The sequence below is a fragment of the Mastacembelus armatus genome, chromosome 19 (assembly GCF_900324485.2).
Source record: "Mastacembelus armatus chromosome 19, fMasArm1.2, whole genome shotgun sequence".
Classification (NCBI taxonomy): Eukaryota; Metazoa; Chordata; class Actinopteri; order Synbranchiformes; family Mastacembelidae; genus Mastacembelus; species Mastacembelus armatus.
Window position 1 is genome coordinate 15,253,892 of NC_046651.1, and position 24,964 is coordinate 15,278,855.

Genomic DNA, 24,964 nt, shown 5'->3' on the forward strand with positions numbered 1-24,964 from the left:
ACTGAAGAGGTCTTACTTCAGAGCCGGACAAGGTTAGCGACAAAACCACTTTAAGTGCCGGTTCGAAGTGAAGAGCATTAATTAAACCACCTGACAAACACAAGCCGCACTTCGAAAAAGACACATAGAAATAAACACGATTGTGTTTTAATGTTTTGATGTAAAATCCCAACGTTTATATAGCTGGGATTAGCCTTCGTGCTATGGCGCAAGGCATGATGGGATTTCGGTTTTGCTCCCTCACACACACACAGCTCGGGTATTTGAATGAAAAGACAAGGCCATCAACTCGGACTATTTATTGATTCATTAATTAATTCATTCCTATTTTATAGTGTATTAACCATATAGACTTTACGCTCACATTTCCCGCAAGGCATGATGGGAGTGGTGAATTTTTTGGGGCCTTTTTGTTTGCTGTTTCTAACATTAATCTAATTGAAGGTGAACGAGTTTACATCTGCAAAGTTATTCACGGAAATTCTACATATTCTAATAAATAAAACTAATAATGATATTGGTCTTTTAATTTGAAAAAAAAAAAACAGTAGAAACTACAGTGTTCCTGACTTCCTAAAACCTGCAGATTTCAGGCAACAGCGCCACCTTGTGGTCAGAGAGGATGTAAACAGCACACACACATACTGAAGTGTTTTATCACTGGGAGAAATAAAAAACAAAAACAAACATGTTTTATGAGTTGTATTGATAGGTTAATACAAAAGCAGAACAAATTTTAGCACAGTAGATCTGCAGATGTTGTTTAGGCCTACTATTTCACACGTCTTTAACAAGGCAACACTCAAGCCTGATCATTTTCATCATTTTATGATAAAATACGGACTTCGGTCACTCACAACAACTGAGCTGAGCCAATGTGATGTTGACAAGATAACGTTAGAGTTCACTGAAGTTGTGACAGCTTTAGTGAAGTATGTTGGCTATAACAACAGTCATGTCACATAGTTAATGCATTTAGAGCAGGAGAACCGCCTGCTATTCTGCCTGGCAGTGGCCTATAAGAGGTGTGAATCACTAGGTCGCCCTCACTGCTTCATGGACCAGCTGTCTGCCATTTTTTAAATTACAAACTATAAATTAATGAAACTAATGAGAAATTACTAATGATAAAATAGACCTGAATGTACAGCAGGACTCTCCTCTTGCTTCAGTTCACATGTGTATCTCAAAGGCAATACAGCTTATTTATGAACACACTAAGATAAAGCTATGAAAAGATAAGATGTTGATTATTAATAGGAGTTAAATGGCTAAAGCTTCACACATACAACAACACAACACACAAAAACATACATGCTCCTTTACACCTCCTTTGGCCCATCACCTTGCTCATCTTCCTCTGATTTTATTTTTTTTAATTTACACATCCTTCATAAAACCCTTGTTAAAAATCAGTCATCCCCAGTTGAACAAGTATTTTGCTCAAGTATAACATTGATTTAAATGAAGGTGAAAACAGTTTCACAGTCACTTATGTTGTTGCACAAGCATAACCGTATCATCTTTACTGAGGCACAATCATAGACCACTAAACTTCACAAATAAAAGCCATAGTGCATGTGGCACGTTTAAAATCTGTTGTTCATCATAAAGAAAACACCTGTGCTCACTTCCTTTAACAAATGCACAAGTAGTGTTGACCAGCAGATGGAGCCATTTATGTGTCAAACACTTTGAATCAGTGAACAGTAGAATCACAACCATTCACAACTTTTATCCTTGAAATTCATCTATCACCTATACCTGCTTATTCCTATTTAGGGTCACAGAGATCAGCTGGAGCCTATCCCAGCTCTCTTTGGGTGAAAGGCAGGGGTCCACCCTGGACAGGTCCCCAGTCCATCACAGGGCCACATAGAGACAAACAACCTCACACACTCACACTCACTCCTATGGGCAATTTAGAGTCCCCAATCAACCTGACATACATGTTTTTCTATTGTGGGAGGAAATGTGGGAGGTATGTGCAGGTCATACGTTAGTGCACACACATTGTGATTACATAAAACAGGAATTATAGGTTCTCCTGGCTGAGGCGCAAACATGAAGACATGAAGGCAACAGTAGGTTGAAGAAAGATGTCAGTTAATAGATGACCCATAGACTCCCATTATGAATTATGTCAGAATTATATCTGATCAATATTACGATTTATACTCAGCTGTAAACAGCATTTCACCTATTCATTTGGAAAGTATTTCCTTGAGCATTCAGTACTACATGTACCCTATGATATCGTCTCTACTTTTGACACATTTTTTTTACTATATATTCTATCCGTTGCTGTTAGAGAACTAACACTGCATTCTTTTCATCGGGGTGAATGTGGCTAAAGTTCACTGATCATATCTTCTTCATGACATGCGGAAAACCTGACAGGTCCAAGTACATGTGATGACTGACAAGATCAGTCTGATATGTTGGGAAATGGTCTTGTTTGCATTGTTTGCTCTATAGATTGTGCACCCTCACAACACCCTCATTATACAACAGTGTAAAGTACATTTTAAACTTCAGTGTTTCAAAGAACAACAGTTTTAGAAGAAGAAAACAGAAAACATTAGCTTGTGTCACTAGTAGCACAAACAAGAGACCCATGATGGAAACACCTACAGTGGGTACGGAAAGTATTCAGACCCCTTTAAATTTTTCACTCTTTGTGTCATTGCAGCCATTTGCCAAAATCAAAAAAGTTCATGTTATTTCTCATTAATGTACACTCAGCACCCCATCTTGACAGAAAAAAACAGAAATGTAGAAATTTTTGCAAATTTATTAAAAAAGAAAAACTGAAATATCACATGGTCATAAGTATTCAGACCCTTTGCAGTGACACTCATATTTAACTCACATGCTGTCCATTTCTTCTGATCCTCCTTGAGATGGTTCTGCTCCTTCATTGGAGTCCAGCTGTGTTTAATTAAACTGATTGGACTTGATTAGGAAAGGCACACACCTGTCTATATAAGACCTTACAGCTCACAGTGCATGTTAGAGCAAATGAGAATCATGAGGTCGAAGGAACTGCCCAAGGAGCTCAGAGACAGAATTGTGGAAAGGCACAGATCTGGCCAAGGTTACAAAAGAATTTCTGCAGCACTCAAGGTTCCTAAGAGCACAGTGGCCTCCATAATCCTCAAATGGAAAAAGTTTGGGACGACCAGAACTCTTCCTAGACCTGGCCGTCCAGCCAAACTGAGCAATTGTGGGAGAAGAGCCTTGGTGAGAGAGGTAAAGAAGAACCCAAAGATCACTGTGGCTGAGCTCCAGAGATGCAGTAGAGAGATGGGAGAAAGTTCCATAAAGTCAACTATCACTGCAGCCCTCCACCAATCGGGGCTTTATGGCAGAGTGGCCCGACGGAAGCCTCTCCTCAGTGCAAGACACATGAAAGCCTGCATAGAGTTTGCCAAAAAACACATAAAGGACTCCCAGACTATGAGAAATAAGATTCTCTGGTCTGATGAGACCAAGATTGAACTTTTTGGTGTTAATTCTAAGCGGTATGTGTGGAGAAAACCGGGCACTGCTCATCATCTGCCCAATACAATCCCTACAGTGAAACATGGTGGTGGGAGCATCATGTTGTGGGGGTGTTTTTCAGCTGCAGGGACAGGACGACTGGTTGCAACTGAAGGAAAGATGAATGCGGCCAAGTACAGAGATATCCTGGAAGAAAACCTCTTCCAGAGTGCTCAGGACCTCAGACTGGGCCGAAGTTTCACCTTTCAACAGGACAATGACCCTAAGCACACAGCTAAAATAACAAAGGAGTGGCTTCGGAACAACTCTGTGACCGTTCTTGACTGGCCCAGCCAGAGCCCTGACCTAAACCCAATTGAGCATCTCTGGAGAGACCTGAAAATGGCTGTCCACCAACGTTCACCATCCAACCTGACAGAACTGGAGAGGATCCCCAAATCCAGGTGTGAAAAACTTGTTGCATCATTCCCAAGAAGACTCATGGCTGTACTAGCTCAATAGGGTGCTTCTACTCAATACTGAGCACAGGGTCTGAATACTTATGACCATGTGATATTTCAGTTTTTCTTTTTTAATAAATTTGCAAAATTTTCTACATTTCTGGTTTTTTTTGTCAAGATGGGGTGCTGAGTGTACATTAATGAGAAATAAAATGAACTTTTTTGATTGTGGCAAATGGCTGCAATGACACAAAGAGTGAAAAATTTAAAGGGGTCTGAATACTTTCCGTAAACACTGTATATCTTACAATTGGTGTGTGCAGGTCACACATTAGTGCACACAAATGATACTGACATGGATCTCTACACCATTACCAAATATTTCCTTATCAAATACAGGAATGACAAGTTCAGCTGACAACTCAGACCCAACATCTCTGAGGCAAAGTCTTCATAAATGACACAGTAATGTATGAGCTTTAAAACACTTTTCATAAATTACCTGGTAGATATTTTTTATTCTTAATTTCTTTCTTACCAAAACACATAATCATGTGAAGGAAGGTGGTTGCTCTGAGTTAATTTATGTACAGTAATACAAATAAAACAAAGAATATGAGTCAAGCTTATTGTATGAACAGACTCTGTGACTAGTAGCACAGACAAGAGACCCACATTAGAAGCACAATCATATATCTTACAATTGGTGCGTGTAGTTCATGCATTAGTGCACATAACTGATAATCACATAGTTCCCCAGCATTGATGTAGATTGTTCTGTCAGCAATAAGGACAGGAATGACAAGTTCACCTGACAACTGAGATCTAACATCTCTGAGGCAAAGCCATCATACCTGACAGACAATTGTATGAGATTTAAAACAATTTCCATAAATTACCTGGTAGATATTTTTTTTATTCTTAATTTCTTTCTTACCGAAACACATAATCATGTGAGTCAATTTCTTTTCCCATTTTAGAGCCATTGAGGATGCCTCCAGTGCCCACCACAGCACAGCGCACACAGACACCACTGCCTGGCTTTGGGAGGAGCAGTGGCTCTTTTGGTTTTGGGATTAATTTCACTAAAGCCATCACATCTGCAAACCAAGATCACATTTAGTATTTTAGGATGTCCAATCAGTTTACCAGAACATTTTCCGAAACAAATGTATGTATATGTTGTCACTGTATAAGCAGAAATTACCAATATGCTGACAATGGCTTGTTCTGCTCTTTTGTGACTGACTGACTGCTCTCATAGTGACAGGCAGCTGTTTTCAGTGAAATGATCTAAAAAGACGCACTGGACACAACCTGCTCTAAAATATTTACCAAAAATACACTATTTGCTGTTAAACAAAAATGTATTGTCCTTGATTTCTATTTTATACGTACTGGTATGAAACAAAGACAAAGAAAAAGGCAGAACACTTTGCTAAAGAAGGCAGTAAAAGTTTCCAGCAACAATTGATACCCACTATTTTTGTTTCTGTGTATTGCAGTGTTAGAAGTATACATGATGATTATTTAAATATAAATATCACATTAAATGGGGAAATCCTTCATTTGAAAATGTACTTCTAAGAAGCCTACAGAAATATTATCAGAAAATGTATTAATTAGCTAGTTAATGAGTTAATCAAGTGGTCCTATTGTGCAGTGATTATTGTTAGTTATTGGAAACACGTGACTGGATCATTATTATGTGTTTCTAACAGCAAAACTTTGTGGTCAAGGTAGAGTTACAGTAGACCAGAAAGTATAAAGATCAACACTTCCTTAGTTAAAGAAGACAGTTAAAACAAAGGCAGTGAAATTTAACAACCTTTCTATAAATCTACCCCCATAAATAATGTAATGTTTAGGTTTTTTGGAAACTCTTTCACCTGTGTTGTCTATTTCTATAAGTCTTATCCATAATTATATCTAGAAATGTTGCACTAAGAAAAACAAACTAAAATGTCCTTAGTCCTCAACAGCATTGTTGTCATTCTCACAGTGGATTTGACTTTTCTGTTTTTGAGTCTGTTCTTTGATATAGTTTAATTATGTTGATGTCGTGTAGTTTTTTCCATGTTTGCAGCTCCAGTTTGTAGTCATGGTTGGTGTAAAAAATAACTCTGCTTTTAGGACCTCTCTCAAAGTAGTAGTTTGAGTATTTCTTGTATTCCTCAGTCATGAATCCATATACATTCACCTAAGAAAGGCAGAGAGAGAGAGAACAGGAAAACGTTAGATCACACCCAATAAAATAATGTAACAGATATGTTTATCTTCGGACACAGCCAGACTAGCTGTGTAATTTTGTTTGCAGTCTTCATGCTTAGATAAGCTACCAGCAGCTGGCTCCATGATACTCAGACCTTCTCATCAAACTGTCAACAAGGAAGCAAATAATCGTATTTCTCAAAATGTCCAAGTGTTCCTTTCAGAATGAATAAAACAGATCTAAGGTTAATGTCTGTGTTGTGTACTGTATAGTTTTTGATTATAGATGTGTAGATGTCGAATTATGGCACATGGGCAGGTTTAAATATGAACTTACTGTGTCACAGGTGTGTATAGCCAGGAAGAGAGTGAAAGCCCCATTAGTTGGTCTGAAGATGGCCCAGTATGTTTTATCCAGAGATTTAGACTTTAAAAACCTGTGGTCAGTGAAAATTCAACAAATGAACATTTGCAGCCATTAAAAACTGTTTTTATATTAATGTTATGATAATAGAAACTGCAGCATTATGAAAACTGAAATGATTTAATAAAGTTATCAAATGGCCTGAGAATTTCTATTTCAGTAATGTGAATTATTTAGTAATTAATGAGTTAATTCAGAATACAAAAGATCTGGTTGTTTTTAATCCTGTTCTATGGAGCATTTTAGGCTGTATCTTCATATACAATGTCCTTTACAAATTTACAAAGTTATTGTGATAATTAGTATGAAAAAGTTTGACCTGTTTCGCACATATCTGAGGAAGTCCGGGTGCAGCACATAGAAGTGGCTCTCATTGAACTGCCCACCATAGTATGTCCTTGGCCTGAAGGGTTAAAATACAGAGGTGAAAGGTCAAAATGAGACATGACATGATGAAAAATGGATTTTGTTGGTTCTTGTCTTTACCAGGCTGTTAATTCTCTGAGGCTGATTCAGATATAAACCTGCTGTTATTTTTGACTCAACTTTTACACTCTTAACAACAGTGTCATATTAGATAATGGGCTAATTACATTGGAGGTTCTGGTCTGATGTTTTTAAATATAACTGTATAACTGTCATTTTAATAGGTACACGACTAAATCATAAGAAAAACTACATACATTTTTGACTGTTTGCACAAACAGATTTGTTCCTGCACTGCATGTACAGTATATATATTTTAGTTTATGTGTTTCCAAGTTGACCCTCCTCCTAGCTTCTAACACCTGAGAGTCAAATTTACCGTCGGTTCTTGTATGGGCCAGAAGAGACCTTTTCTCCTTTGAGAAGACCCTCGAGCCAGTTAAAATCCCTCATCCCCTCAGGAATCAGCACGTATTTTATACCCTGACCAAAGGAAGAAGAGAACAGATCAGCGTGTAAGTGTCAGTGAGTTTACACCATCACAATATGAGATCATTGTGATTTGGGTTTCAGTACCTCATCATTAGGAGCAGACGTGCTTCCATGCCTCTTAAACAAGTTCATTGATGAAGTGATGGAGTGAGCTGTGTGAACATACACAGATGTTTTGTTTCCTACATCCTCCTCGTAACCCTTGACGACTGCACCGTTCATGCTGCCACACAAACAAACATCAGATTGGCCTTTGTTAATTGATATGTGGTTCAATTCAATTCAATTCAATTTTATTTGTGTAGCGCCAAATTACAATACAAATCATCTCAAGGCACTTTACAAAAACAAAAAACCCAACAAATCCCTTATGAGCAAGCACTTGGTGACAGTGGAGAGTCAAAACTCCCTTTAACGGAAGAAAAAACCTCCAGCAGAACCAGGCTCAGCTTGGGCGGCCATCTGCCTCGACCGATTGGGGTGAGTGGATAGAGGAGATTGAAAAGAACAGCAAGAATAAACAAGAAATAGACACTGCAGGTTGGTGGGGCCAGTAACTGCACATCAGGGATATACAGCTCCAGGACCAGGGACGCGGGCAGAAGGTACAGAGAGAGAGAGGGAGGGAGAGAGAGCACAAACTAGGGGAGAGAGAGCACAAGGTTAGTGACATTCAATGGGGGAATATACATATGAGAGGGAAGGAGAGGGGAAGGGAGGGGAGGGGAGCTCAGTGCACCAATGGTCCTCGGGCAGTCTAGGCCTATAGCAACATAACTAATGGATGGTCCAGGGTTACCTGAAGCCAGCCCTAACTATATGCTTTGTCAAAAAGGAAGGAAGGTGGTTGCTCTGAGTTAATTTATGTACAGTAATACAAATAAAACAAAGAATATGAGTCAAGCTTATTGTATGAACAGACTCTGTGACTAGTAGCACAGACAAGAGACCCACATTAGAAGCACAATCATATATCTTACAATTGGTGCGTGTAGTTCATGCATTAGTGCACATAACTGATAATCACATAGTTCCCCAGCATTGATGTAGATTGTTGTATCAGCAATAAGGACAGGAATGACAAGTTCACCTGACAACTGAGATCTAACATCTCTGAGGCAAAGCCATCATACCTGACAGACAATTGTATGAGATTTAAAACAATTTCCATAAATTAATTGGTAGATATTTTTTTTATTCTTAATTTCTTTCTTACCGAAACACATAATCATGTGAGTCAATCTCTTTTCCCATTTTAGAGCCATTGAGGATGCCTCCAGTGCCCACCACAGCACAGCGCACACAGCCACCACTGCCTGGCTTTGGGAGGAGCAGTGGCTCTTTTGGTTTTGGGATTAATTTCACTGAAGCCATCACATCTGCAAACCAAGATCACATTTAGTGTTTTAGGATGTCCAATCAGTTTACCAGAACATTTTCTGAAACAAATGTATGTATATGTTGTCACTGTATAAGCTAATAATCACTAACATACTGACAATGGCTTGGCTGCTAAATGTTCCAACAAACTCTGTGGAGCTTAGAGAGCGATATTGATATGAACAATCTCTTTCACATTACACACTTGATTTATTATTAATGTAAAAATATTTAACAAATGTGTTGATGTTTCACAATTTTTCAAATTGACGAAATGTAACAATAAGTGCCTGTCTATTACCCAGCAACCACACATAACACACAGAAAATACTGTCTTAGCGCAGAGATCACATAGACATGTGCAAACACCTACCTTCATATTTATACTCCATAAAACCAAAGGGATTATTAAAATGTGAAAGTCGGTTCCACTCGCTCATGTTGATATTGTCTTTGTGCAGAAACAAACGTATGTTGGGAAGAAAAGCTGCTGTGAAGCTCTCATTCTTAGAGTTTAGCAGAGACTGGGCACAGGTCTGAGAATATGAGATCAAATACATCTTAATGTTATATATGTGCATTATATATGTACATGGTTAAAACATGTATGTCATTTATGTGCTATCTTGCCATAATATACTTACATTCTGTCTAGGTGGAACATCCTGGTTATAAATTTCTTCAAAATCCCACTGAGGATATTTTCTGAAGGATTTTTTGTAGAGGACAGGAATGGGAGTCTCAGCCTCATCTCCATGTGTAGTGTTTGTAGTGTTTGTTATTTGAGCAATTTTAAGGTTTGCTGTTGTGTTTGAGTTTGCTGTTGTCTTTGGTGTTGTCTTTGGTGTTGTCTTTGAGTTTGGTGTTGTCTTTGGTGTTGTCTTTGAGTTTGGTGTTGTCTTTGAGTTTGGTGTTGTCTTTGAGTTTGGTGTTGTCTTTGAGTTTGGTGTTGTCTTTGAGTTTGGTGTTGTCTTTGAGTTTGGTGTTGTCTTTGGTGTTGTCTTTGAGTTTGCTGCTGTCTTTGGTGTTGTCTTTGAGTTTGGTGTTGTCTTTGAGTTTGGTATTGTCTTTAGTGTTGTCTTTGGTGTTGTCTTTGAGTTTGCTGCTGTCTTTGGTGTTGTCTTTGAGTTTGGTGTTGTCTTTGAGTTTGGTGTTGTCTTTGGTGTTGTCTTTGAGTTTGGTGTTGTCTTTGGTGTTGTCTTTGAGTTTGGTGTTGTCTTTGAGTTTGGTATTGTCTTTAGTGTTGTCTTTGGTGTTGTCTTTGAGTTTGGTGTTGTCTTTGGTGTTGTCTTTGAGTTTGGTGTTGTCTTTGAGTTTGGTATTGTCTTTAGTGTTGTCTTTGGTGTTGTCTTTGAGTTTGGTGTTGTCTTTGAGTTTGGTGTTGTCTTTGAGTTTGGTGTTGTCTTTGAGTTTGGTGTTGTCTTTGAGTTTGGTGTTGTCTTTGGTGTTGTCTTTGAGTTTGGTGTTGTCTTTGAGTTTGGTGTTGTCTTTGGTGTTGTCTTTGAGTTTGGTGTTGTCTTTGAGTTTGGTGTTGTGTTTGAGTTTGGTGTTGTGTTTGAGTTTGGTGTTGTCTTTGGTGTTGTGTTTGAGTTTGGTGTTGTCTTTGAGTTTGGTGTTGTCTTTGAGTTTGGTGTTGTCTTTGAGTTTGGTGTTGTCTTTGAGTTTGGTGTTGTCTTTGAGTTTGGTGTTGTCTTTGAGTTTGGTGTTGTCTTTGAGTTTGGTGTTGTCTTTGAGTTTGGTGTTGTGTTTGAGTTTGGTGTTGTGTTTGAGTTTGGTGTTGTCTTTGGTGTTGTCTTTGAGTTTGGTGTTGTCTTTGGTGTTGTCTTTGAGTTTGGTGTTGTCTTTGAGTTTGGTGTTGTCTTTGGTGTTGTCTTTGAGTTTGGTGTTGTCTTTGAGTTTGGTGTTGTCTTTGAGTTTGGTGTTGTCTTTGAGTTTGCTGTTGTGTTTGGGTTTGGTGTTGTTAAATTAGTCATTTTTTCTTCATGTGTTATGTTAAACACAGTTGGCTGTGTTGAGTTTCCATTTTCATCTCTATATGAAGCATCAGGCTTAGACAAATTATATGTGTGTCTGTGATTGTTTAGTCCTGAGTCAGTCAAACTGATGTGGAAATTTGACACAAGAAAAAAAATGAGAAAAATACACTTCACGCAACTTTAATAAAATGTGGTATATCTTAAAAATATGCTTAGAAACATTTCTTTAAAGACAAATTAGCCATTAACAGAAAATATTCTCTTGTTTATAATTAATGTTATTGTAGTTAGTATACAAATACAACCTACCTGACGCGTTTTGATAAATATTCCCATGTAAAAATCAAAAACACAACATTAAATGAGATTAAAAACACCAAAGAAAAAATACTGGATTCTTTGATTGCCATCACTGAGACTTTGGAGGCTTTGCTACACAAATGCTTTGTTTTCAGACTTGGAATTTACCCACAGGAGTACAGTCCTGTCAGGGTTTAACACCTTGTAACCAAAAGCGAATGGGCAGGACTACTGTGCAGAAATTAGCCACCCCTTCACTTGTTCACGATGGTTCATCACACAGTGAAAAGTAGAACTATCACACCACTGTGAGGTGAAAGAAATACTCCCAATAATACAAAGCAGTGTGCACTACTCTTTTATTTAATTAAAAAAAAAAAACCTTTGGAGATTGCAAGTCATTTGTCACAAGAGATCATATATCAATCATATCTCTTCCAGGAGATTTTTTTTCCTTTTCTCTAACATCTCATTGCTCTTAAAGTCAAAGAAAGTAATTTCAAAATAACTTCAACAGTTTACCTTGTTAGTGATTTTCTAACAACAGATTTAAATTTTGATGTAAATCTTTGCATCTTTTGTTTTACTGAGGTAGAAACAATTGAGCATCTTTTTTAAGTTGTACATACACTCATTTGTTTTGATCTGATAGTCACGAATGTGCATTTTTCCTATGAAAATATATTTTTTGTTTTCTTTCAGATTTTGAGTCCTTACACCTATTTGTCATTTTAAAGGCTTCACATCGTCCATTTTTCTTATCAACTCTCATTTTTCACGCTTGTATTTTGGTTCCAAGCCTTAACCTGTATATTTGTTCTTTGTGCCAATAAAGGTTGATTTTTTAAAAAAGTCCTACCACTAGATGGCGCCATTGGTCCAGGAATCCTCTGGATGCTGTTGGAGGATCACTTGATCACTCTCAGCCACTGTGTATTAGGACTGAATCAGATATTTATATGTAGTGTTTCATTGTCAGTCATAAGTCATGTCAATGACATTTCTGTTTGCACTAACAGCACAATCTGATACCAGCACAGACATTTATGAGACATCCACAGATAAAGGTTACTGGGTATGGAGGCATGTGGGAAGAAACAACTTGTGTATTTTTAGTTTATGGCTATCTTTTACCTTCTGTGACAGCCTCAGACATACAGGATTAGGAGAGAGGAAAGTGCAAACAAAGATGTAAATGCAGCTGTCATGATGGATGGATGTTTAAATAAATAAATGTTCTTTAATATTCACCAACTTTCATGTGACAGTACTGAGGTATTGAGGTATACTCAGTATTGAGGCTGTGAACAGCATTTCACCTGTTCATTTGGAAAGTATTTATTTGTGTATTCAGTACTACATATACACTGTAATATGATCTCTACATACATTTGTTTTACTATATCTTCAATCTGTTCCTTCACAGTTCCACAGTTCTTTCTTTTCTTTAGGGGTGAATGTGGCTAAAGTTCACTGATCATATCTTCTTCATGACATGCAGAAAACCTGACAGGTCCAAGTACATGTGATGACTGTGCCAGGATTAGTCTGACATGTTTGGAAATGGTCTTGTTTGCATTCATGCTTAGAGATAGATGAGAAGATTATCTAGCACACTCACATCTCTTTGTTAATTATGGAGATGACCCAAATACCTTATTAGTCTATTTATGGCAGAAAGACCATGTACAGGGGTTAACTGCTGGCCTGGCTCTGTTCAAACTAAATCCATTTAACAGCAGTAGCTGTTAGTCCCAGTAGCTCAGCAACAACACAGAGGATATGCAGTTGTGGCAACTGAAAGGATTAAAATTAATAGTTTAGCATCTAATTCATCAGCCACTTTTCCCCATCCATTTTCTGCATTTTCACAGTTTTTGCAGAGTTGCCTTGCATATGAATTAAATTGTACATAGCCCCCAGCAGCAGCTCTTGTTCTGCTGCTGTGAAAAAATATGCTCCCTCTTTTGACATTGTGGTAATGGGAATCCAGCTGATCATTGCTTTTGATGGTCAATATGTATGAACTTCTCAAGAATCACATGAGCATGCAGTAAGTTACTAAACCTTTAAGATGTCATGTTCAGATGCTTTTAGTTTAAATGGGATGATTGTCCTGAGTCCTTACGCCTATTTGTTATTTTAAAGGCTTCACATCCACCATTTGTCTTCAACTCTCATTTTTCACGCTTGTATTTTGGTTCCAAGCCTTGACCTGTATATTTGTTCTTTGGGCCAATAAAGTAGCCTACACAAATAATGTCAGAAAATGTACTAAAAGAAGTCCAGATCAATATTATTTGCTACTAATAAACAGGCATATCTTTTTGGCCAAAGTACATCTATAGTACACCAAAACTTCCTTTGGAGGAGTATAAAAAATATTCAAGTACTTATGAAATTTGTAAGTATCTGAAATGGAGCTGCAGTTAATTTTAGTTGAAATAAACAGCCAAAACAAAGGCAGTGAAATATAACAGCCCTCCTATAAATTGGCCCTCCTGAAGGTTATAATGCAGGTTTTTGTTATTTCATGTGTCCTGAATTTTGATATTCATATTATTTATATCAATGATTATATCCAGAAATGTTGCAATAAATAAAAAAACTTTGCTGAAACTCTTTCACCTGAGGTGATCAAATGCAAGTGTTTAATATTTTATACACTTATTTTAATAATGTTAGAATAAATATTATATTTAGAAATGTTGCACTAAGAAAAAACAACCTAAAATGTCCTTAGTCCTCAACAGCATTGTTGTCATTCTCACAGTGGATTTGACTTTTCTGTTTTTAGTCTGTTCTTTGATATAGTTTAATTATGTTGCTGTCGTGTAGTTTTTTCCATGTTTGCAGCTCCAGGATGTAGTCGTGGTTGATGTAAAAAATAACTCCGCTTTTAGGACCTCTCTCAAAGTAGTAGTTTGAGTATTTCTTGTATTCCTCAGTCATGAATCCATATACATTCACCTAAGAAAGGCAGAGAGAGAGAGAACAGGAAGAGGTTAGATCACACCCAATAAAATAATGTAACAGATATGCAAAGTTTATCTTCGGACACAGCCAGACTAGCTGTGTAATTTTGTTTGCAGTCTTCATGCTTAGATAAGCTACCAGCAGCTGGCTCCATGACACTCAGACCTTCTCATCAAACTGTCACCAAGGAAGCAAATAATTGTATTTCTCAAAATGTCCAAGTGTTCCTTTCAGAATGAATAAAACAGATCTAAGGTTAATGTCTGTGTTGTGTACTGTATAGTTTTTGCTTATAGACGTGTAGATGTCTAATTATGGCACGTGGGAAGGTTTAAATATGAACTTACTGTGTCACAGGTGTGTATAGCCAGGAAGACAGTGAAAGCCCCATTAGTTGGTCTGAAGAGGGCCCAGTATGTTTCATCCAGAGATTTAGACTTTAAAAACCTGTGGTCAGTGAAAAATCAACAAATGAACATTTGCAGCCATTAAAAACTGTTTTTATATTAATGTAATGATAATTATTCAATTCAATTTCAATTCAATTCGATTCAATTCGATTGAATTCAACTCAATACAATTCAATTTATTTGTATAGTGCCAAATCACAATGCAATCATCTCAAGGCACTTTACAAAAAACAAACAAACAAACAAAAACTCAACAAATCCCTTATGAGCAAGCACATGGAGAGGAAAAACTCTCTTTAACAGAAGAAAAAACCTCCAGCAGAACCAGGCTCAGTTTGGGCGGCAATCTGCCACAAACGGTTAGGGTACAAACAAACAGACAAACAAATACAAACTGCAGCATTATAAAAGACTGAAATGATTTAATAAAGTTATATAAAGGTTTATATCCATAGTAAACATCTAAAGTTTTTCTCTGTAATTTTAAGGTAAATCTCATTCAGTTTCACATTTATGGGTAATTTTACATTTAAACCATAATTGACTATGTGGCACATTATAAGGGTTTATGTCCATAATAATCTAACAATTACGACACAATATTTTTTTATTTTGTATTTGTGTATCTATATAATTTTGCATTTCATGAGATGGCTTACAGCAGTTGCCATGTTGACGACAAGTTCGCCTCAACTCCATGATAACCGAAACACAGGTAAACAAGGGGAGCGCGGGTGGTGGCGAGGTGGGCATGTACTTGAGTATGCTGACAGGTGGAAAATAACCTTATGTGGTGTTAAGCAAATTAAAAATGTTTGAAAACCAATATGATTTCCAGATTCTGGACATGGATGTAAAAATGTTATTTATGCTTTCTGAGTTTTTGCTTGAATCTGTTAGTCAAGTCACCTTATTTAGATAGCCTAGTAAACCAAATTGAGAAACACAGAGATCCTAATGAAATCTAATTGTCCACAAATACCATATCCACATACCAAACCACATTCAGTCAGATATAGCAAACTTACAGTATGTGTTGGCAATTATATAATCAGATCAGAATTTGTTCTACATAGAAATTGAATGGTCAAAAGAACTGAAAAGACATTTTACTTAATTAATTAATTTTGATTACTCTTAACCTATTCATGCACTTTATCTTATCATTTTACCATTAAAACACAATGTTTTTTCATAAATCACAATGTTTACCAGTCATACAATAGGTGTACAGATTTAAGAATAAGTGCTCAGTGCTAATTTAATTCCTAATTGTTGGTTATATGTTGTGTCCTCATGCAATGCTATTATCGCTTACTGCATTAATTTTAGCTTTAACTCCTTAACAGCTGTGTATTAATGAAAAGTTATAGTGACCATACTCTAAAACTGACAGATCTGGGCCTGCAGACAACTGAAAAATGCAACACATGGTGATAAAATGACTTGTACATATCCCAGCATGTACTGGGGAAAAGCAGCGTTAGTCCATCACAGAGCTAACACAACACAGGCTTTAAACATTATGGACAAATTAAACCAATTTGATAAAATTTGGTTAAAGAAGAACTCAGGTTCTTCTTGGTCTGAGCTGACATTGCTCACCATTGAGACATCATGCTGCTGCAAGCACTAATACATATGATGTTCAAGTACCACATTACTACAGTGCTGAAATGAATGATAATGCATGCATAATCAAACTACAACATTGCTGCTGAATTGGTTGAACACAAAGGCCAAACTATGATGGAACCCTGAGAGAGGTGCATATGTACATAAGTGATGGTCAGTCAAGGTTGTGTATGTGTGGTCAGTTATGGGTGTGTTGTGTGTCCAGTAACTATGCATATGTGAAAACACACTGTAAAGCTCTTCCTCAGCATGTAAAACATTTTTATTTCCCCAAAAATCAGGTCTTCACTTCCTTCCTGCTCTGCCTTGTTGCCTTACTTGTGAATTTGGTGTGACTTTCTTGCAACTGTATACAGCTCCTATAGCAACACTATAAAAATACTTTGACATATAAATATATATATATGCACTGAGGTATATTTAAAGGTTTAGAGCTATTTAGATAACCTATTATTGATTTTTATAAAAAGTAAAAACATTTTATGGGAATTCACTGATTTATCTTACATTATAGTTAATGACATGTTGCCCTGTATGATCACTGTGGCTGGTACCTCTGAGCCAGAACTAGGTTTATATAAGAATAAGAGATCTAGCCATGATAACATTTTCCACTGAAGACTTAAAAAAAACTTCTAACCCTCTTCTAATCTTAATTGATTCACACAAACATCAGGCTTTTAGTTTATGGGAATGTAATGTGTTTCATATCTAGTATTACTGCTGTGGTTTACTCTTGTGAAGTTTACTATGTGATTCTTTATACAGCAGCACTAACAGAAGAGAAGCAGAGATAATTTCACTGAAAAAATGAAGAATCTCATACAGTCCAAAAACCCACACTTCAATCCACAATTACAATAGGACCGTATGCAAATGAAGACCCCACAACTGTAAACAGCCGTTGAGAATTATTAACACCCTAAAAAGCTTCAGTTAAATGTTGTCATTCACACATTTGAAACACCCAACAGTAAACCTCATTCAATTACATATAACAACTCCTAAAAAAGGAGTAGGAGAAATTATTTTAACAGTTTATAATATCATCTGCAAGGAAACATCCCTTTTGACCCACACGTCACTTCTTATCTAAAAACGAACCATTCTGCTATCTTAGGAAACAAACCATTACTACTAACTATTACCTACTTTAGAAAAAAAACAACAAACATTATTTTGATAACACCCACCTTTATAATTAAATATTGAGAAAAGAAAACAAACCATTATTTTATAATTAATTTAATATTTAATTATGATTTTATCAGGCAAACAAACCATTCTGCTATTGCATCAAAGGAAACACCCTTAACCGCGCCCTGAACTACTTTTTTTAAAAAACAAACCATTATTTTGACCACACCCCCTTTTAAAATTAATGTAATATTTAATTATGATTTTATCAGGGGCCCTGTGATGGACTGGTGACCTGTCCAGGGTGTACCCCTGCCTTTCACCCGAGAGAGAGCTGGAATAGGCTCCAGCAGATCCCCGTGACCCTGGCTTTCAGGAAAAAGCGGGTATAGAAGATGTATGGATGGATGGATTTTATCAGGCAAACAAACCATTCTGCTATTGCATCAAAGGAAACACCCTTAACCACGCCCTGACCTACTTTTTTAAAAAAAGCAAACCATTATTTTGACCACGCCCAGTTTTATAATTAATTTAATATTTAATTATGGTCTTATCAGGCAAACAAACCATTCTATTACCACTATTGTGAAAGGGATGATCAGTGTATTCCAGGATGGCCTCTATCTTTTCTGTGTCTCTCCACCACATCCTCCAGTGAGTCAAGCTTCGTTCCAGTCACTGCACCATTAACATGATTATTATAAACAAAAAAAAAAAAAAGTTTGACCTGTTTCGCACATATCTGAGGAAGTCCTGGTGCAGCACATAGACGCGGCTCTCATTGAACTGCCCACCATAGTATGTCCATGGCCTGAAGGGTTAAAATACAGAGGTGAAAGGTCAAAATGAAACAATGACATGACCTGACATGGTTAAATCATGGACTGTTCGTTAATCCGTTTCATATTTAATATCACAACTCAGTTACTTTCCAGTAACAACTCCTGTTGTCTTTGGCACGCTGCCTACACTGCTTCATGAGAACCAACTCCCCAGTTAAAACAGTAACAAAGTGTATGTGCATTAAATACAGCAACCTTTACAAATTCAAGATAAATCCATAACAGCAGCAAAAATTCATATATTTATAATGTCCAGTTTTGTCAGGACTATATCAGAGGGATGTTAATATTATACTGTGGTATTGTAGCCTTAGTGGTGGTATAGACTGTATTAGTGATTTTTATAGTTACACTACTAAATCATATTGATATGCAATAATGATATTTACATTTTAAACACACGTGAACACTGAAATCTAGAACCTGCACAAATTATTAATCTCTGACAGTGACAAGAGGGAGGGAAAGTTAGAAACATTTAGGGGAAAGTTAAGGGAAGCTCAAGTTTAAATTGCTCAGTTATTGTGAAATTCTCTTAGATATTAGAGTTAAATCCTTGACGTGGATGAAACTGATTTTCAGTTTTTCTGAAAACATCTTTTGATATAAAATTACATTCACTGCTTTTCTATTCACATCCAGGCCACACGGAACTAGAACAAGCACTTGTAAATAGGTTTTAATGCCAAATATATAACAATACACTGTACATAGTGGTGTTGCACATTTTTGATTTTAATTAAATTACAGATTTGTGAAGAGTTTTTCTGCCTTTACCACAAAGGAAGGATATGCTGTGAATATTTAATATGACTAGTAACTACCAGAAAATCTGCTAGTTGGGGCCTTATTGTTTTGTAAATCATAAGAAAAACTACATACATTTTTGACTGTTTGCAGAAACAGTTTTGTTCCTGTACTATATGTATAATATATATATTTTAGTTTATGTGTCTCCAAACACAAAAACATAACTCCAAACAGAGTTGAAATTTACCGTTGGTTCTTGTATGGGCCAGCAGAGACCCTTTCTCCTTTGAGAAGACCCTCGAGCCAGTTAAAATCCTTCATCCCCTCAGGAATCAGCACGTATTTTATACCCTGACCAAAGGAAGAGCAGAACAGATCAGCGTGTATGTGTCAGTGAGTTTACACCATCACAATATGAGATCATTGTGATTTGGGTTTCAGTACCTCATCATTAGGAGCAGACGTGCTTCCATGCCTCTTAAACAAGTCCAATGATGAAGTGATGGAGAGGGCTGTGTGAACATACACAGATGTTTTGTTTCCTACATCCTCCTCGTAACCCTTGACGACTGCACCGTTCATACTGCCACACAAACAAACATCAGATTGGCCTTTGTTAATTGATATGTGGTTGCTCTGAGTTAATTTATGTACAGTAATATAAATAAAACAAAGAACATGAGTCAAGCTTATTGTATGAACAGACTCTGTGGTTGTTAGTGAAGAACCAACCAACAGTGAAAATATGAAAGCCACACAAAGTAACAGGAATACAGGTGTATTATATTGAGGTCAGGTTACTTATTGTAAATATGCATACAAATAGAATAGCTTAGTATATACTGTACATAGCTTTATTTAATGGATAGTTGAACTATGCAATGTTTTTCTAACTGCATTTAAGTAAATATCTCCACAGCTATTACAGGGACAGTCAGGAATTCTTGTCCAGACAATCACTGTGCCCAGATGACTTTGGTGATCCCTGGACTTTTCATTCAGCACCACCATCCAGTAAAAAAGTTTTTGCCCAATTACCATCAGCTTTAGCTATATATGTGGCTGTGTGGATAGGGTTTTGAAATAACATTTAGAAGTTTCTATAAATTATGATTACAGAACATATAGTTAAACGATTGACTGACTACAAAAAAGGCTGTAGAAAATCCAAATAATTTCTAAACCTTTAAGATTTGAACTCATAATCTTATTTCTAAAATTCTGGCTATTACCCTGTTATTGTCAGAGAAAAATGTGTCTATTTTTAGATAAAGATAAAGTGAATGGCAGCATAAAAACCAACTAAAACTATACAGATGTTAAGTTGTTAAGTGTAAATGACATTTAGGCATGCACAAAAGTCACGTTGTGATATCAGCACAGTTTTTGAGATCTCCTAAGGTAAAAGACATTGAGTGTAGAGGAATGTGGGAAGAAACTACTCGTCTCTGTTTGTTTTAGTTTAAGGTTATTTTTTTATCTTTAGTGATACAGAGAGAAGAGCTGAGTTTAGATAATCTTTTGACAAGTTGTAACATCCAGGGCAACTCCCAGCGAGCGTTAGAGTCTCAGAAAAACAAGATTAGCAAAAAGAAAAATATATAGACAGTTGTAAATATTACTAACTAGTTTTGTTTTCATATTAATGCAGCAGTTCAGTTAACTTCAACAAAAAGTAACTGGAATAGCCGGGAGCTTATCGCTTATTGACCAAACAAACTCAACTCTGTATTCACTGTCTTCAAAAGCCATTACCCATGCATTACGTCGTTACACATGACTGTTTGAGAGTTAGTTTTAGCCAAATAAAAATGACTGAGGATTAGAGCTGTGTGTGATTGTTCAACACCCTCGCACAACAATCAAGGACTAATAAAACAAACAGTGTAGAGTACTTTTTAAACTTCAGTGTTTTAAAGACTGTGTTTGAGCCTGATGTTTTGGTTTCAAAGACTTTTATGACTAGTAGCACAAACAAGACACCCATGATGGAAACACCTAGAGCTTACAATTGGTGTGTCATGCATTAGTGCACACAAATGATTCCGACAATGGATCTCTACACCATTGCCAAATATTTCCTTATCAAATACAGGAATGACAAGTTCACCTGACAACTCAGACCCAACATATCTGAGGCAAAGCCGTCATAAATGACACAGCTTTAATATGAGCTTTAAAACACTTTCCATAAATTACCTGGCAGATATTTTTTATTCTTAATTTCTTTCTTACCGAAACACATAATCATGTGAGTCAATCTCTTTCCCCATTTTAGAGCCATTGAGGATGCCTCCAGTGCCCACCACAGCACAGCGCACACAGCCACCACTGCCTGGCTTTGGGAGGAGCAGTGGCTCTTTTGGTTTTGGGATTAATTTCACTGAAGCCATCACATCTGCAAACCAAGATCACATTTAGTATTTTAGGATGTCCAATCCCTACGGTGGCTGACAAGGGCAAACGCTGCAACGAAAACACCTGCAAAAGAGAAAACACAACAGAAGTGCGCCAGGCCGATAGGGGGACCCCGAACTGAGGGATGCTATGAACAAAGTTTGGCTAACTTTTACCGAGCTGACATAAAAGAGCTACGTTTTCCGTTTATTTCTATTTAAACACTTGTCCTTGATGTTTTACAGTATTATAAAAGTACAGTACTGTAAAAGATGATGGCCAAGTGTTTAAAAAGTAACATTGGAAAACGCACCTTCAGATCTCCCACCCTGCGTTTCTCTTTTGCAGGTGTTTTCGATGTTGCAGCGCACTGGACACAACCTGCTGAGCAGGAGGTTTTCTTAGTGTTTTCTGAAAAAATGACCCAAAATATATATTATAATGCTGTATGAGATAATTAAATAAATTTATTCAAGAATTCTCATTTTGGCTGCTAAATGTTGTAAGGTGCTTGATGTACTAATGTGATCACCTGCTAGGTAGAGTACAGCACATCTTTAGTCTGGCATCTAGAAACAGTGTTGATGTGACCAGTTAACCAAAACAATGAGCCTGAAGAGGCTAAAAAGCAGATGGCGCTGCAGAATTGTTCATCACTGTTGACATTACACACTTGATGCTAGTTTTGCCCCATAAAAGAATATTATTTTTGTCCTAATTATAATTATTTGTACATGACCAGGGTGCTCCCATCAAGTCAGAATTATGTCAATAGTATGAACTACATTCAGCTGTGAACAGCATTTCACCTGTTCATATGGAAAGTATTTACTTAAGTAATCAGTACTGCATATTCATCACAATATCATCTCTGCCTTTGCCACAGTTTGTTACTACAACTTCAGTCTGCTGCTACAGGATCAACAGTCTTATTAAAGTTCACTAATGAGATCTCCTGATGTGCAGAAACCTTGACTACACAAACTATGCAATGTCTGTCATTCCTTATTTACATTACACATTTGATTTATTGTTAATATAAAAATATTTAACAAATGTGTTGATATTTCACAATTTGCCAAATTGAGGAAATGCTTGGTCAAATTGAAACCAAAGTTGTAGTACAGGTGTCCCACACTGGGGGACACCCCTCAGTGTGTCACATTTCAAGTCACACTACGTTCACCCTAGGGTCACAAATTGATTTTGGAGCGAAGCGTAACGAATTACAGCGGAGAGAGGGGCAGTAATTGAGTGACGCACATGAAAGACAAAGCGGAAGGAAGGCGCGTACATGGCATGTCATTAAACTTTTTGGTGGGAACATCAATTCTGGCCTCATTGGAAATATTTCAAGAAGAGAAGTAAAGGTAAATGAGAAAGCCAGCACATTAAACAGTGTAGAAAACGAAGTTAAAGGTTAAAGGTTGAAACTATGACAGACATAACTTGTGGTTACAGCACAAACCAGTGTGGAAGTTTTCTGCCAAGTCAAGTTGTCCTTGAGTTAAACACACTGCTCCAAGTCTTATCAGTGACACCATTTGCCTCCTTGGCAAATTGTTGTGTGGCCATAGAAGGATGGACACACTAAATATTAAAACTTTAAGCGGCTTGGAAGGAGGGATGCTGTATGTATTGACATATGTCTTTTGAAGTGCATGGGAAGCTATATAGATATTTCAAATTCAATTATGGATATTCAAGTGAATATTAAAATTTGCCATAGCTGTTTGTCAGGAGCATCGCTGCCATGTTCTTTTTTTAAGCACTAGATAGCCAATAATGATATAGAGACTGGACAGTGCCAGAGAAAATGTAAACAAAGCCATTTTTGATAGCAATTTAACCCTTGAATATATGAATATGAATATGTAACCTGTGAAACCTTCCCAACCAACCAATGCCTATTATGCCTAGAAAACATAAGCCCAGTGCAATCATAACTTCATCCCTGATCAATGTCAGTTGCTAAAAATGCCCCCGCTTAGCACAGAGAGCACATACACATGTGCAAACACCTACCTTCATATTTATAGTCCATAAAACCAAAGGGATTATTAAAATGTGAAAGTCGGTTCCACTCGCTCATGTTGATATTGTCTTTGTGCAGAAACAAACGTATGTTGGGAAGGAAAGCTGCTGTGAAGCTCTCATTCTTAGAGTTTAGCAGAGACTGGGCACAGATCTGAGAATATGAGAGAATATGAGAAAATATTAGATTTTCATTAACACACACACATACACATACATACATAAATATATATATACTGTATATGTATATATGTATATATTGATATATATATATATGTATATATCCATACATGGATGTGAGGATATATAATAATGGGTTTTTAATTTATAGAGCTGTTCTTCAGCATTTTTGTTGAGGGCCATTTTTAGAAGCTATTAATGATCACGCAAAAAGGTGGCTACTTAATGAGTCAAAAATTTTGTTGAATAAAATGATTCCATGACTTCTTCTGTGTCCAACAGTTTATTTCATCTGTTTTATGATCAGAGTATCTTTTCATTTGATACTCTCAAATGTACAAACGTCAATAAAAACTGGAAAAATTGAGGTGTTGTAAACCTTTTGACAAGTGGTGTATACAGATATATACTTACATTCTGTCTAGGTGGAGCATCCTGGTTGTAAATGTCTTCAAAATCCCACTGAGGATATTTACTGAAGGCTGTTTTGTAGAGGACAGGAATGGGAGTCTCAGTCTGTCCATGTGTAGTGTTTGTTATTTCAGACGTTGCGTTTGGGTTTGTTTTGATGGAATTGGCTATTTTTTCTTGTGTTATGTTAAACACAAGTGGCTGTCTTGAGTTCCCATTTTCATCTCTATGTGAAGCATTATAATGAAAAAACTGGTATGTGCTGTTGTGTTTGGTTAGTCCTGGAAATATAGTCAAACTAATGTGGAAACATGAAAGAAAGAAACAAATAATTAGATACATTATAAAAAAGAAAATGGCACTTTAAGTAAATCAATTAATTATATCTTAATAATATGCTGATAGGTATTTCTTTAAGCACAAATTAGTACTTTATTTTCAAAAAAAAATTTTTTTCTTTATCTGAAAGGTTTCTGTAGTCAGTATACAAATACATCTTACCTGATGCTTTGTGATAAATAATCCCATGAAAAAATGAAAAGCACAACATTAACCGCAATAATCACAAACACCAAAAATAAAATCCTGGATGTTCGGGCTGCCATCACTGAGATGTGGAGTTTGCTCTTCAGGTAAATACAGACCAACATTTGTTTTCACACCTGGAGTTTAGCCACAGGTGGGACCGCCCCTTCAGGTGTTTGACATCTTATCATCAAAAGTGAATGGGCAGGGCTACTGTGCAGAAAATACCCACTCTTCACATGTTCACAGTGGTTTATTACACATTGAAAGGAAGTAACACATAATTAACAAGAGACAAGAGGCTCAATTTGTGGCAGCATATGCTGGAAGTGCCACTGCATTTCAAGAGCTGCCACAGCATAACAAGAGGTGCCAGTGCAGATGCCACAGCATCCACTACTCGCTGCCACTGCCACGAATTGAGCCTGGCCCTGCTGTAATTAACTTGGCAGGATTCATTCCTGTTACAGATTTAATTAAGATAAGATTGAATTAAAAAAGGGTTTATAA

At 36.8% G+C, this 24,964-nt stretch overlaps 2 protein-coding genes across 2 annotated transcripts; both read right to left on the reverse strand.

The window, feature by feature from the left end:
• Window positions 1-5,020: 5,020 nt before the first annotated feature.
• On the reverse strand, window positions 5,021-11,190 carry LOC113135805 (alpha-N-acetylgalactosaminide alpha-2,6-sialyltransferase 1-like). Its single transcript, XM_026316098.1, has 9 exons — window positions 11,164-11,190; window positions 9,523-9,795; window positions 9,252-9,414; window positions 8,714-8,876; window positions 7,582-7,720; window positions 7,385-7,488; window positions 6,899-6,982; window positions 6,493-6,592; window positions 5,021-6,144 (listed from the first exon to the last, which is right to left on the reverse strand). Exons 1-9 carry the CDS (start codon window positions 11,188-11,190, stop codon window positions 5,941-5,943), a joined length of 1,257 nt encoding a protein of 418 aa, XP_026171883.1. The 3' UTR covers window positions 5,021-5,940.
• Window positions 5,021-24,874, reverse strand: LOC113135904 (alpha-N-acetylgalactosaminide alpha-2,6-sialyltransferase 1-like). The gene is made up of 10 exons (XM_026316248.1): window positions 24,431-24,874; window positions 23,933-24,227; window positions 23,330-23,492; window positions 21,143-21,305; window positions 19,352-19,490; window positions 19,155-19,258; window positions 18,043-18,126; window positions 14,478-14,577; window positions 13,883-14,124; window positions 5,021-5,901 (listed from the first exon to the last, which is right to left on the reverse strand). The coding sequence occupies exons 1-9, from the start codon at window positions 24,577-24,579 to the stop codon at window positions 13,948-13,950; spliced, it is 1,374 nt and encodes a 457-aa protein (XP_026172033.1). The 5' UTR covers window positions 24,580-24,874; the 3' UTR covers window positions 5,021-5,901; window positions 13,883-13,947.
• Between the last annotated feature and the right edge of the window lie 90 nt (window positions 24,875-24,964).

Excerpts from the sequence above, each read along its gene's own strand:
- LOC113135805 (XM_026316098.1), bottom strand. The coding sequence starts at position 11,190 with ATGGGAATATTTATCAAAACGCGTCAG. Across the intron at positions 7,721-8,713 it reads TCACATGATTATGTGTTTCG|CATGAACGGTGCAGTCGTCA; the intron begins GTAAGAAAGAAA and ends TTTGTGTGGCAG. Across the intron at positions 6,983-7,384 it reads GGCCCATACAAGAACCGACG|GCCAAGGACATACTATGGTG; the intron begins GTAAATTTGACT and ends TTAACCCTTCAG.
- LOC113135904 (XM_026316248.1), bottom strand. The coding sequence starts at position 24,579 with ATGTTGGTCTGTATTTACCTGAAGAGCAAACTCCACATCTCAGTGATG. Across the intron at positions 19,491-21,142 it reads TCACATGATTATGTGTTTCG|TATGAACGGTGCAGTCGTCA; the intron begins GTAAGAAAGAAA and ends TTTGTGTGGCAG. Across the intron at positions 18,127-19,154 it reads GGCCCATACAAGAACCAACG|GCCATGGACATACTATGGTG; the intron begins GTAAATTTCAAC and ends TTAACCCTTCAG.